The sequence below is a fragment of the Eupeodes corollae genome, chromosome 3, assembly GCF_945859685.1.
Source record: "Eupeodes corollae chromosome 3, idEupCoro1.1, whole genome shotgun sequence".
NCBI lineage: Eukaryota > Metazoa > Arthropoda > Insecta > Diptera > Syrphidae > Eupeodes > Eupeodes corollae.
The window spans coordinates 115,403,777-115,417,671 of NC_079149.1; the positions used below are offsets into that span (position 1 = coordinate 115,403,777).

A 13,895-nucleotide genomic window follows, 5' to 3' on the forward strand; every position below is an offset into this window, starting at 1 on the left:
GGAATTTATTAAAAACAAAAACAACCAATCATTTTACCATTAAGATAAAACGAAATTAAAATTTATTTGTGTTGCTTTAATTTTATTAAAGTGATTATCAACAGATGTTTAAGTATAAAAAAAGAGCTTTAATTTTGAATTTCAAGATATCTTGATAGCTGTCACCACTTAAGCTAAAAATGGAATTGTATACGCTTTAACAACACATCAAATCGGTAAAAATTCATTACAGGAATATAAAACATTTGACAGTTAATGTTCGCAGTCAGAATTTCGCAAAATAAAGCTTAAAAACTAATTATTTCTCGATCCCAAGATACACCATAAGGGATGGAATTCGTGAAGTTATTCAGGGCATACATTTCAAAATCCGAGAATTGATCATACAAAATTTCATAACAAAAATAAAGTGTTAGAAACTTACTCTTTTGTAATACCAAAACAAAACCTACATGCGGAAAGCAATATGTCTAACTTTGTTTGATCAGCAAGTAATTATAACAATAAAACAGCATATTGGTCTATATATATTGAAAGTATTTGTGAGTTTCAGTAAAAAGTTAAAATATTTGTTTTATTTTCTTTGTTTCTAACTGATTATTAGTTTTCGTATCTGAACATTGCCTCTGCAAGAAAATTGCTCACTCATCACCACTGAATGCTTTCATCATCATCCAGCTGTTAAATGTCATAACTGAGCAATTTTTTTCTTACACAAAAATTCGTGAATAGTAAAGTTGTGGCGTATTGTATATTTAGTTCGGAAATTTCAATTTTCTATAAAATTCTACTTCGTATTTCTTTTGATATCACAAATTCTATACAAACATATAAAGTAAAATAAAAATTAAACAATATTCATAAGCCTTACAACGGAAGCCTTATTAAATAGTTCCCTTAGAATGGCTGGTGTTAATGTTGAAACTCGAGAAAATCGATGGAGAAAGGTAAGTCTTTTTTACTTTTTGTCTTCTTTTATTTGTTTTTTATGATTATCAACTGTGTTTGAATTAATTTAAACAAATACGCAATGATTAGTCATGCATGACATGCAAATTAAACAAAACAGACAAAATTGTCTCAATATTTTGTTTTTGCAATATCTAACTTCTGACCGAAATACATAAAAATGTATGAATTGTCTAATATCAAGTATTATCTATGATTCGAGATAAGAATTCTCAACTCCACTGGAATATGATCATAAAATAAAGCCTTTTCCCTACGATTACGCTCCACTGCACATCAATTACCTTTCTACATGCGATATCGCAGATATTTTTAAAATCTTGTTTACTTAATTTAATTGTTATAAGACAAGAAACTAGTAGTAGGTGCTAGTACTTGTAGGTAGCTACTGTTTTTAATTTTGTTGTTCTTTTTTTACTTTTGTTTTGCAGGCAATTGTTGGTCCATTACCTCCAGATTTTCTTCGTATTTCAACACCAAGGGAAATTCAGGAAGCCGTCGATTGCCAAGCTGCAATGGCATTGTATCAACAACAAGCTATGCCGCAATATGTGGTAAGTCTAAGTAATAATAATAATAATAACAAATGAAAGATCTTACAAAATATTGTACATGTATGTATGTGTATATACCTAGTAGTACGTATGTATACAATGAAAGTTGAGAAGTGATAGATTCGAAGGAACAACAACAATAAATATGTATTAAAAAAATAAGAGACTGTAGGAAGCACCACAAATGCTGTAATAATTATTTACATTTATAATTCAAATGATGACCAGATATTGACTTAGTTTATTTAAGTCTTTTTATTTTTTTTTTACTCGTTCGTCATCACGAGATAACAGGCATTGATTTTTGAAATTTTCTTGCTTTTATAAAATATTGATAGCTTAAGACGTAAGAACAGTTTTAGTTAGAATTTTAAGTTTTTGCCATTCCAATTTACTTAGGAAGTATGGTAAGTTATCAATATTTTTAAGTAATAAAGAGTATCTACTATAAATTCTATATTTTATTATTTTTTTTTAAGTATGTATGTATGTAGTTTTTATATGTTAAATTCGTTTAGGTAGCAAGTTTGAAGGCATAAACCCACATTAAGTTCTTGAATAATCAGGAACTGAGGACACCAGATCAACCAATTAAAGTTAAAACATACTGTATAATTTATACCATCGTATTTTTTTAATCAAGTGATTGATAGTAAAGTAAACTAGAAAGAATATAATAATATAAGAATATAAAAATATAAGAATCTAAAAGAAATAAAAAAAAACAAAACCTTAAGTTCTTTTTATATATATATGTGCTGAAAAAAAACTTATTAAAAGATTTTGAAGCACTAAAACCTATCAGTCACACGCATAGCTAATTTACGGCCTTTCACAAGTCATTTTCCATTACTTTCAGAAAGAACTTGCAACCAAAAGTGATAAAAGACTTAAACAGAACTATAATTGGAGAGGACGATATTTAATGAATTAAAAACATTTTCCATCAGCCCAGTATTGAATCCTTAATTTACGATTCTTACAGCTTTGAGTTCAAGATAAGAGAGAAATATTTTTTAAAGCTTAAACTAAGTTATGTAAAATGTAAGTGATTGATACCCTGCTGAATTGATAGGGTAAAAGTTAGTAATAAAGTGAAAGCTGATGTTTTAAACCAAACATGAATTAATTCAAAATGGAACTGTTTAAAAATGTTAAGTTAGTTTTTAATACTTGTATGGAAATGAGTTCTTGTTTACCCATTCCAATCTTTCCCCGTCGCTTTTCATAACATTTTAACTCCGCTGCTTATTGGTAAATTCAAAGCAGCACATAAAACTGATCTAGATCCCTGGAAACGTTGGCAACCGTTGCAATGAGCTCGCGGATAAACCTGCCAGCCTTGTAAGCAATTCACGAACCTACCTTTATAACATTCATACCAAGAATGACCTTGTAAAAATTTGCAAGAAAACCGATCAGCTTCTATGTAAGAGTGTATCCAACAAAATCAATCCCTATATACCCCTATTCTTATGAACCTAAAACCTTTCCAAAGAAAAGAAAAATATTTTATCGCAAAAAGTCTAGTTATTCCAAATTCCCTCGTTCTTGTTTGAATTATTTAACCTAATCATCAATAGCTTACATAAGTTGAATTGTGTACACCGACATTTCTACTATAAAAAATATGATAATCACTTATCATCTTAACCGATTTCAATGCAGAGGTAACTTTCAGTTTTGAAGGCCTCAAAACAAATTTTTCCTCTACAACCTGGCAAATAATAATAGTGAGATCTTCCTGGATTATCAGGTGGCATCCTAAGTCATATCTTCAATTTTCACAAAGCTTAACTGTTAAATCTTTGCCAAAATTAGTTGACACAGAGTGACATTGATGAGAATAAAATACGAATTTCACTATAAGAAATCACTACTTGATCCAAGCCAAAGGGTATTGATTTTGCTCCATTGGAAAAAAGTAAACAGCGTTTTATTGATAGTGTTTGACACATGTAAGGTTTCGAGAAAATTATGACAGAATATTTCCAACAACAAAAACAAAACAGAATAGAAAACAGAAAATTAGCAGTCCTCAAGTTTTTCTCTGGGTTAATATTCTTACGTTCCCAACTCAATGAAAATCCACATATATGTACATACATAAGCATGAGCTCTCTTTTTTTTCGATGTTACCTTAAATATAATATAAGGGATCAGAATACATCTATCGTAATGTACTTAGCATAAACTTATTTCTGTCATTAGTCAGAGACATCTACTTATCAAAAAGTGATTTAAGTAGAAGGTGTGGAGATAAATGTAAAGATCACTTCATTTGTGAACGGAGATTAATTCGAAAATTATTATTAATTTTTACGGCCTTTGCGGATGTCTCAGGATTTAAATTCTTCAAAAATTCAGAAGAGTTCAAAGAGGCACCCTAAACTTAATTTCCATCCACTTTTTCTTCTAATCAACTGATCATCTTACAGGGAACATATTATGTTACAAAAAAAATTTGTTTTTAAAATTAATCATTAATGAACTTCATCCAATACAAAAAATCGTTTAGTAAAGAATTTTTTGCACTTTTAGTAAATAAAACATTAGCTATTAAATTACCTAAACAAATAAAATCAAGCCAATGACTGTTTTGTTGAAGATAATTTTTATTTCAGACCTAAGGTCTCAAATTTACATAATTCCCAACACCAAACTTCCCAGATTATACGAATTACATGCATTTAAATAAAGTTAAACATAATGATTACATTTTAGTCGAACTCAGTAGCTTCAGAGCCCTTGTAAGTTGTGCTCCCAAATCAGGATGAACTTGGGTAAAATTACTCAAAGCCTTCACTTGAATAGTTGGATTAGCATTAATCAAACTTGCAGCAATATTTTCAACTAATCTTCTTCTCTCTTGACAAGAGAGAACATTCAACCAAAAATTAGTAACTTGTGAGAAATTATCCTCATCACCACTACGATAACGATCTACATCTCCAGTCACTGAAAATCGTTCCCGTAAATTTCTAGCACGTAGAGATTCCTGGGGTCCACCAAAAGAATTCGGATAGTAATTTGGAGCTCCATCTTGATTATCCGTGAAACACATTCTACCATCACGTTGGTAGTTCTTAACTGCCACACGATAAGGACAATTAACAGGCAACTGTAAATAGTTCACTCCCAGCCGATAGCGTTGGGTATCACCATAAAAGAGCCTTCCTTGAAGCATTTTATCTGGAGACGGTTCAATGCCGGGAGGCATGTGAGACGGAGCAAAAGCAATTTGTTCAACTTCAGCAAAGTAATTTTTAGGATTTCGATTAAGCACCAATTTTCCAACCGGAATCAATGGGAAATCCTCATGTGGCCAGATTTTAGTCACATCAAAAGGATTATATTTGTAGGTTTTGGCTTGCTCAAAGGTCATAACTTGAATGTACATTGTCCAACTTGGAAATTTTCCCTCTGCAATTGCATTAAACAAATCTCGTGTGCTGTAGTCTGGGTCTGATGAAGCCAATTCTGCAGCACGCTTGGGATCCAAGTTTCGTATCCCTTGATCGGTTATATGATGAAACTTGCAGTAGACAGGTACGTTGGAGGAATTTATCATTTTAAAGGTATTCGATCCATACCCATTCATGTGACGAAAACCATCGGGAATTCCTCTATCTGAGAATAGAATTGCAAACTGATGTGTAGCCTCAGGTCGGAGAGCAAAGAAATCCCAAAACATATCTGGGTCCTTGAGATGTGTTTGAGGATTGCGTTTTTGTGTGTGAATAAAACTTGGGAATAATGTTGGATCCCTTATGAAAAATATTGGAGTATTATTCCCAACAAGATCCCAAATTCCTTCTTCTGTGTAGAACTTGACTGCGAACCCTCTCGGATCACGCACAGTATCAGCCGAACCGCTTTCGCCTCCAACGGTGGAAAAACGGACAGCAATTGGTGTTCGTTTATTCACACCTGCAAAAACTTTTGCTGCACAATATTTTGTTATGTCATGGGTAACTTCGAAATATCCAAAAGCTCCAGCGCCCTTAGCATGGACCACACGTTCAGGAATTCGCTCACGATCGAAATGTGCGAGCTCATCGAGAAAATGAAAGTCTTCGAATAGAAGAGGTCCTCTCGGCCCCACTGTGAGAACTGCATCCTTAATACCAATCGGCTCCCCCGAGCTGGTCGTAATTGTTGTCGCTGCGTCACCTATGGACTTTTTATAATCCAGCAACTGGTTTGTTGCTTTATCTCTATTAGCCATGATTGAGTGTTTTTTTTAACCACAAAGCAAAAAAAAAGAAATATTTTCTTCACACTTAGCACAAAATTTGTTAGAATCTATTGATTCATTGACTGACTTTTTTAGTCTCAGCAGAAATACGACTTACCCTACTCTTATATGCAACGGCTTCAGCTGGGTTTGAAAACGAAACAATACTGTTTATTTACCTTGGCCTAGCTGCCTAGCCACTAACATGGTTTCTAAATACTCAGCAGTAGCTATATGGGCGTTATTATTCCGGATTACTTGTGCTACAAATATTTAGTATTTAATTTAATGAGCGCAACTACTGCAGACTACATCGATCGTGGCCAAGAAGAATTCTTCTTTATTGCATTGCAAAAATTGGTAGCCAATTGTTAAATGATTCATTTAGTCTTTAAACGGTTTGGATAGGTGTTCGAATGCTTGCAGACAAAAGAAAATTACAACTAACTCCTAACTCGTTGATGTAATTATTACAGCGATGAAAGACTTAAGGAGTAGATTTGCGCGAGAAATAAAATGTATGTACAATTAATTCTCCTTAGTAGTTAACAAAAGTTGTTTGAGACAATGTAAGGTGTTGATTATATGCTTCATTGAATATTACTTTGTTTTTATACTCAAAGGCATTTTAATTTTACAATTTTTCTCTTACTTAAATTGCGTCTTTTGAAACCTTTAACAAAAAAATGTGTTTTTGTTTTTAATTAATTTCAGGCACCAAATCATGTCGGACGCCTTAGCATTACTTGTGCCCAAGCCCGTTTAGTTCGTAATTACGGTCTCACGCGAATGGATCCATATGTTCGAGTTCGTGTCGGTCATTATGTCTACGAAACACAAACCGATCCAAATGGTGGTAAAAATCCACGTTGGAATCGTGTCATTCAATCTCAGCTTCCTGTCGGCGTGAATTCGATTTCGGTTGAAGTCTACGATGAATGTAGTTTTAAAATGGACGAACTAATTGCATGGACTGAAATACGAATCCCTGAATCGGTATTGCGCGGCGAAACCCACGAAGAATGGTATCCATTGAGTGGCAAACAAGGTGAAGGTCTCGAAGGAAGCATCGATATGGTTTTGAGTTTTGGCAATCAACCTGTGACACCATACATGTATCAGGCTATATCTGCAGCACCGATGGTTATGGTACCACCAGGACGACCAATGCCAATATTTGTGGCCCCGCAACAACCACAAATGCCACCTCCAATTCCACAAATCAGCGAAGCAGATCTTAAACAGGTACAAAATTTAAAAATATGAGAAACCAACAGAATCGGAGTAAAATTTAATTATTTGTTTTTTTTTTTTTCAAGGTCCACGAAATGTTCCCAGATATTGATAAGGAAGTAGTAAAGTCCGTATTCGAAGCAAATCGAGGAAACAAAGATGCAACTGTTAATTCATTACTTCAAATGAACGAATAGAATATTATTTTTCTTTCTTTATTTAATTTGATTAACAAAGCATTCCGGCTTAGTGGAAGTGAAAAAAAGATACCAAAATAAATTTAAACGTACACAACACACACACCCCCATTAACATTTGCGCGCTGTCTTTTAAACATTTATAACAGCAAATTATAATTTAATCCGATATTTCCAATTTATTTATTTTTAAGGATGAGATAAAAATCAAATTATTATTATAATACGAATAAAATGTAATTTTAATATATAAAACTGAATGACTTTTTCATATAAGATTTGTAGTGCTGTTATAATCGAGAAAACTAAGAAGGACAAGAAGATTTGTATTCCTTAACAGTTGTATTCTTAAAAAAAGTGGAATTAATGTGTAGATACTACTGCAGCTGTTTGGGATGGTTCGTGTTTGTCAGACTTCTTCCTCACTATGAAAGTTGTTTGATGTGCGCTAAGCTCTCTTCTTTTCGTTCTGTTTTTAAATGATCTTCATGCGGAACTTCCAATTGGTATTGATCTTAAAATTAACTCCCTCTATATGCGGACTATATTGCACTAAAATAAAATTAATTGGGTGGGGCAACAGTCCGTTTGAGAACTAGGGCCTAGTGACTGACAACTCTCAACCATTGCGAGTACTGTTGTCAGTGATGGAAGGGACCGGACCGAATGCGAACGGCAAATTTGAGAAAGCACTTTTCATGACAAGAATTACTTTTGGAGAATTTGTCAATTCCTCGCAAGAGGCAGTACCCGTGAAAAAACTTTAGATGACATATGCAGGGATCGAACCCAAGAACTCTCGCATGACAGTTCAACGCACTAACCATTATGCCACGGGTACTAAGGCTATGCTGCTATATTGTACTGCTGTCAGATAATCCTTCCAATTTGCATCTAATTGACGGTTTTAAGACTTACTGCATTCATAAAATCTTGAAATTTATCTTGATAAGTCGAAAATAGTAATATTTCGCAATGGTGGAAGAAGAAGAAGAGCAGCGTGAGAAAAATGGTTTTACAATAATTCTGAAATAAAGGTGTCTAATCAATACAAATATCTTGGCGTATTGTTTAATTACAATATGTCATGGAAGGAGTATCTAAAAATTCCATCAATGCAACGTGATCGAGATTGTACCGAGACAATACCAACCAACACTCAACAAAGTTTAAAACATACAATGCCGCCTCAAAATCTATTATGTTGTACTGTGCTCAAGTTTGGGGATACCGCGAAGATAACCAAGTGCGACGTTTCTTCATTAAAAGATGCTTTTTACTAGCCGATAATACGCCTAACTATGCTCTGCACATTGAAACAAGTTTACTGAAGGGTTTTCTAACGTCCCTCCAGATACTTTTTTCTTTCATAAGACAAAATCTAAATCTTTCTAATAAAAGATTACCCAACATTTTATCGAAAGCCATTATAAACAAGAAAATCTTCTGGGCTAACGAATGGTTGGATCTTTTTCATGGATGTTCGTTGGATTTTTCTTTTGACATGAATCTACTTTGATGGCTTAGCTTACATAACATTCTCTTACTGAAAATGAAAGAAAAACACTGGACCTAATTTACTGTTAGTGCGACACAGTCTCAATTGCACTATACCATTAGCAGCGGCATGCTTTTTCACTCTCAACGTTCTTAATGGTTACTGCTACTCAAACTTATATTACTTCTTAAAGCTTCAATCAAAAATCGCATTCTTATTATAAATGAATTTTCCACAAATTTTGATTTTTTTTGTATTGAATTTGTGAAAGTTGCGGTGATTTATTCAATAAACAATATAAAATTTAAAAAATGGAATCAATTATGGTGTATATTTAAATCAATTAAAATAAAGCTTACAAAAATTTTGTATAATTACAATAAGGAAAGCATTCACGAAATCGAACAGTGAATAATAACACTTTGTCGCCTGTGAATCCGCCAAAATATTAAATTTCGTCAGGGTAATGCAATACAAACATTTTTGAAATTAATTTTTAGGGGGAAGGGTTTGGTTCAGAATAAAATGAGCCCCAAATTACTCTATAATTAAATTTTTTTAATTTTGTTTGGTTTAGAAAGTCTCTAAAAATTTCAACTTTGCAATACAATTTAGGGGGTAAGGGGTATATTAATTTGGAGTTTCGCTCCTTAGGAGCCCAAAAAGAGACCTAAATTCCATCATCAGTTTTTTGAAATTATGAACCTAAGTTTGTGGTGTTTCTAGCTTGACGTCAAGTTGAGAACACCACAAGTTTGAAGGGGAAGCGATTTTTGAACAAAGTCGAGATTAGAGCACTATGTTAGCACAAAAAGAGCCCTACATTTCTGCATCATTAGAATTTCGAAATTCGATTGTGCTGTTTCCAGCTTTACGGACCTGAGTAATTTGTGGTGTCCCTCAGGGTTCGATATTAGGTCTCTATTTATTTATAAAATTACCTTCCTGATGATTATCGTGATATTTCAATGAATATCTGTACTGATGATTAAATTCTCAAGACCTATTGATCTGATGGAAGACTATGTGACGCCAATGAATGAAGCTTTGGAGTGCAAATACATATGCTAATGTAAGCAAGTTGCAATTAAACTCTCAAAAATCTAAGGGGATAGTTATTTACCAAGACTTTATTTAAACTTTTACTATACTAGACCTTCTTTTACACAATGTCACAGTACCCTAAGTAGAAGAAGTTAATAATCCTGAAATTATTGTAAATCGAAAACTCTCAAATCATATAAACTTGGTTGTCAGGGTGGAGTATAAGTTAAAGCAAATCTTCTAGTAAAATCCTTGAAATTACCTGACGATATCGTGATACTTGCTGAAACCCCTGAAAGTATCCAATTGATGATAAACAGAAAAGCTGAAAATTGCTACAAATGGAGGCCCAGTAAATTAAAGGCCTTAAGGAAAGGTGAAGATTTAAAAATGAGGATTAAAAGAACCTAGGATTAAAAAAATCAAGATACCTTAATCTGAAAAACCATATGGTAAAAAAACTGGCCAAATCAAAAAGCGCTCTTAATATAACGTGGAGGTTAAATATGCATAACAAGGACGTCAATTTAAATGTAGTTTCGCTTTTTTTGAAATAACAGTATATTCTTATCATTCCATCTCTTGGAATTTTTAGGAAGTTATTTCTGAATACTTACAAATCGTGGCTACTTAAAATTAAAACTACCCTTGTTTTTTGTATTGGAATTACTGCCTATAAAATGTGCTGTTTGTAGCTTTAAATTATTCAAGGTCAAAAGTAGTACATTATATTTTCGATCCACAAATTTAAAACAAATATTCCGTTTATAGGGTAGAATGAATAATATGAAGTTTATTTATTGATTATAATAATATGAGTAAATTACTATTTTATTAGCATCCAATTAAGTTGGAATATATGGACACTCACTCAATAATTCGAATTGAAATAGACTGCTTAAATATAAAGAGAATAAGTTAATCCAAGATAATAACATCAATCTTGCCACGTTTACCTCCTCCCGATGATGATGACGATGACGAGTTACTTCCTCCTCCTCCTGTACCTCCTCCCCCTCCACCACTAGAACCTGGCTTTTGGGCATTTTCATTCATTTGCTGATTAGCTTTCTGTCTTTCTGCTAGCTTTTGTTGCAGAGTTTTTACTGGACTTGTTTGCTGAAGACCAGGGGTTATAGATGGCGGTGGTGTTGGAATGGTTTTGGGTGTAATTCTGCCTCCTTGTGGTGGAGCACTCATTGACATAGATGGTGGTGGTGGTCCCACTGACGTTAGAGTAGCTGGAGAATTGTATGTCTTCATATTAAATGGTTGCTTGGGAGTTTTTGAAGTCGATGGAATCATTGTGATTTGTGGTGAAAGCGACTTCAGGGCCGATTCTACAGCCGCATGAATGTCCTGCGTTGGTTTCTTCGGTTTTGGTTGACGATTGCGTTTGGCGTAGGGACGTTTCTGGCCAAGCATTTGGAATTGTTGAAATTGGGACATTTGAGCTATTTGCGAGACCATGGAACTATCGGTACCCATTCTTTTTAGGAGGTCAGCATATTGAGTGAGCATGGCAGCTTGTTGATTGTAATTATCCATACTGAAGTGGCTTAACAGTGGAAACTGTGGATTTATGCTGGCTAGGGAAGCCAATTCCGCAGTTGTTAAACCAGCTAGTGTAGTTGCTGGATTTGTGGGATTCGAAGGAGGAACAGAAGGAGGACGTGAATAGGGAGTTTGTTGAACTGGTTTCTTTTTAGAAGAACTTTTAGCTTTGCCTTGAGGTTTGTCGGGTATTTTCAGTTCGGGTATCATCGACATGTTAGGTATTTTTTGAGCCCTAGATTTTTCAACAGGGAACATATTAGTGGAAGGTGTTATCGATAGAGATTTTGGCAGTTCGGGAAGTTTTGGAGGGAGAATTGATGTCATATCAGACAATGGTTTGACATAGATATTCGGTGAATGTGCTGGAACTTTTGTGACCGAAATAGACGATGCTGTCGATGGCATCGATGTTGAGAGTTTAGACGAACCAGTCGTTGGTTCCTTGGGGTGCATTACTTTTGACGAAGTGGGAGTTATGGTTAATTCACCTCCACCAATGTTAATGGTGGTAGATTGGTTGTGCGATGATGTTGCAGTTTTTGACACTTGTGATGCTGCAGATGCAATAAGATTTTTAATATCAAATTGTGGGATTTTTGCAGTCGATATTGGTGGCGACGATTCGGGAATATTCGGAGTTGTTGGTGTTTTAGGAGGTTGCAAAGCTGCCAATGGATTAAGAATGGGATTCATTGATGGAGCTGCTAGGTTAGGAAGCAACGATGCTGCGGATGCAGCTGGTCCCCCAAGCAAAGCATAATATTCTGCGACGAGTTTTTGGAAAGCAGCTTGATCCTGGTGAAGAAAACATTATACAAAAATTAAATAGATTCGTCTAAATCGAACGAGTTTGTAATTCTTACCGTAGTCATTGAATTTGTCATTGTGGGATTCGTATAGATAGACATAAGAGATGCCAATGATGTTTGATTTATAAGATTGCTGGCTGCCTGAATCGAAGCTGATGAAACAGTGGGCTGTTGTTGTTGCTGCTGTTGTTGTTGTTGAAAGGACGATACACTGACTTGTGGAGGTGTATTTTTGCTGCCTACTGGACGACCTCGAGCTCTGGATGTAATACCAGGAATTTGTATTGTTTTATTAATCTGAAAAAGAATTCAAACAATTAAATTGGTTGTGTTCATTAAAACTGGACAAAAAGAAAAAAACATACGATTGGTGGGACATTTGCAGTTGTAACTGCTGGCTTCGGTCCAATCGGTGGGATTTCTCCCGATCCTGATGTCACAATAGTTGCTGGTTGTTGTTGACCACTTGCACCACCAGCCAAAGCCTGTTTTTCTTGATTCTTTCGTACAGAAATCTCTTGCAGACAAAGCTTTATAGCCAAATCCACGAGATTTAAGTTTTCTGGCATTTTAACGACTTTGTCTTGGATGTAGAACTTATAAACATCAACAAGCAATTGAATGAAAAGGGGTTCTTTTTGATTCATGTGTTTAATGCACTTCTTATGAGCTTTGTAAATATCGATGAGTAGATTTAAAGTTTCTACATTGTCACGGGTTTCCGTGATGTTTTTGAGGATATTTCGCATGATTTGAACACAGAATGTCATTGCTTGTTGATATAGTTCCATTCGCTCGGAATCCTTGATGTAACGTCTAAATGAAGGAAAATTTAAATAATTTATCATGTTTAAAAATTGAATATTAAGAATGTCTTACTTATCATTATCCGGAGTACGATATAGTTGCAGGGCGACATCTATGAGAAGCTTATGATTATTTGACTTCCTCAATACCTGAATAAGAATGCTAACACATTTGACTAAATGCGATGAAAAACTTCCAGGACGATCAATTTCCGACGAAGGAATTCGCCAGATTCCATTAAAAATATTATTATTCTTACGATCGGAGAAGAGACCGTTAATTTGATTGCCCAAATTGGTAGTATATTGACCCAATAGAAGTTGACGACATTTTTCAAGGTCCTTGAATTTTTCCGGTGCATGTAAGTAATGGTGAACTAAGCGATAAACAGATTTGTAGTGTTCTGGGAATCGAGTAACGCATTCTTCCAAGTTTCGAACACACGAACGATAAATAGCCTCCAATTCATGTTCAGAGTAAGGAGAATTTTTGTCACGTTTCTTGCCATCATCAGTGGATGAGCTCTCAGAATCTGAACTATCCGAATCGGAACTCGATGAATCTGAGGTGCTGGATGAAGATGCTGAACTTGTAGTTCCAGTAGCTGTACTTGAAGAGTTTGTAGCTGAACTTTCCTAAAAAATAAGAACAAGGTTTAAAAAGTGGTACACAATATTTAAAACAAAAAACAATATGAAGGATTTTTCAAAAGGCTCAAACAAATCGAAAGCTTGAAGCTTTTCTTTTAAAGAGGGTTAAATTTAAGTCCCTTGTTTGTTCTTTTTTTGTTAGCTCTCTAATTTGTCCCATACAAATTTTCTCTGAAACCTCAATATGACATGGCATACATTTTGTTTTAAATACATTTTGTCATGAATAGGTAAATAAATTTACACCCTTATTTTTGTAATTTCCGGTTCTCCATTAAGGTTTCCCAACTGCTGACATGTTTCCTTTCAATTAATCGTTTGTGTCGAAGACAGTGCATAC

At 34.4% G+C, this 13,895-nt stretch overlaps 3 protein-coding genes across 4 annotated transcripts in view; 1 reads left to right on the forward strand and 2 right to left on the reverse strand.

The window, feature by feature from the left end:
- The first annotated feature begins 713 nt into the window (after positions 1-713).
- Positions 714-7,445, forward strand: LOC129951088 (toll-interacting protein-like). The gene is made up of 4 exons (XM_056063098.1): positions 714-947; positions 1,401-1,523; positions 6,475-7,005; positions 7,080-7,445. Exons 1-4 carry the CDS (start codon positions 903-905, stop codon positions 7,188-7,190), a joined length of 810 nt encoding a protein of 269 aa, XP_055919073.1. The 5' UTR covers positions 714-902; the 3' UTR covers positions 7,191-7,445.
- On the reverse strand, positions 4,192-5,922 carry LOC129951087 (catalase-like). The gene has a single exon (XM_056063097.1). The coding sequence runs from the start codon at positions 5,749-5,751 to the stop codon at positions 4,237-4,239; it is 1,515 nt and encodes a 504-aa protein (XP_055919072.1). The 5' UTR covers positions 5,752-5,922; the 3' UTR covers positions 4,192-4,236.
- A 3,051-nt stretch (positions 7,446-10,496) lies between the features above and the next one.
- Positions 10,497-13,895, reverse strand: part of LOC129948818 (calcineurin-binding protein cabin-1-like) — a 57,890-nt gene continuing 54,491 nt past the window's right edge. For both annotated transcript variants that reach the window (XM_056059884.1, XM_056059885.1), the window contains exons 17-20: positions 12,978-13,540; positions 12,464-12,914; positions 12,153-12,395; positions 10,497-12,084 (exon numbers count right to left, since the gene is read on the reverse strand). In XM_056059884.1, coding sequence (XP_055915859.1) covers positions 10,651-12,084; positions 12,153-12,395; positions 12,464-12,914; positions 12,978-13,540 — 2,691 coding nt within the window. In that variant the 3' untranslated portion in view covers positions 10,497-10,650. The remainder of the gene's footprint in view (positions 12,085-12,152; positions 12,396-12,463; positions 12,915-12,977; positions 13,541-13,895) is intronic.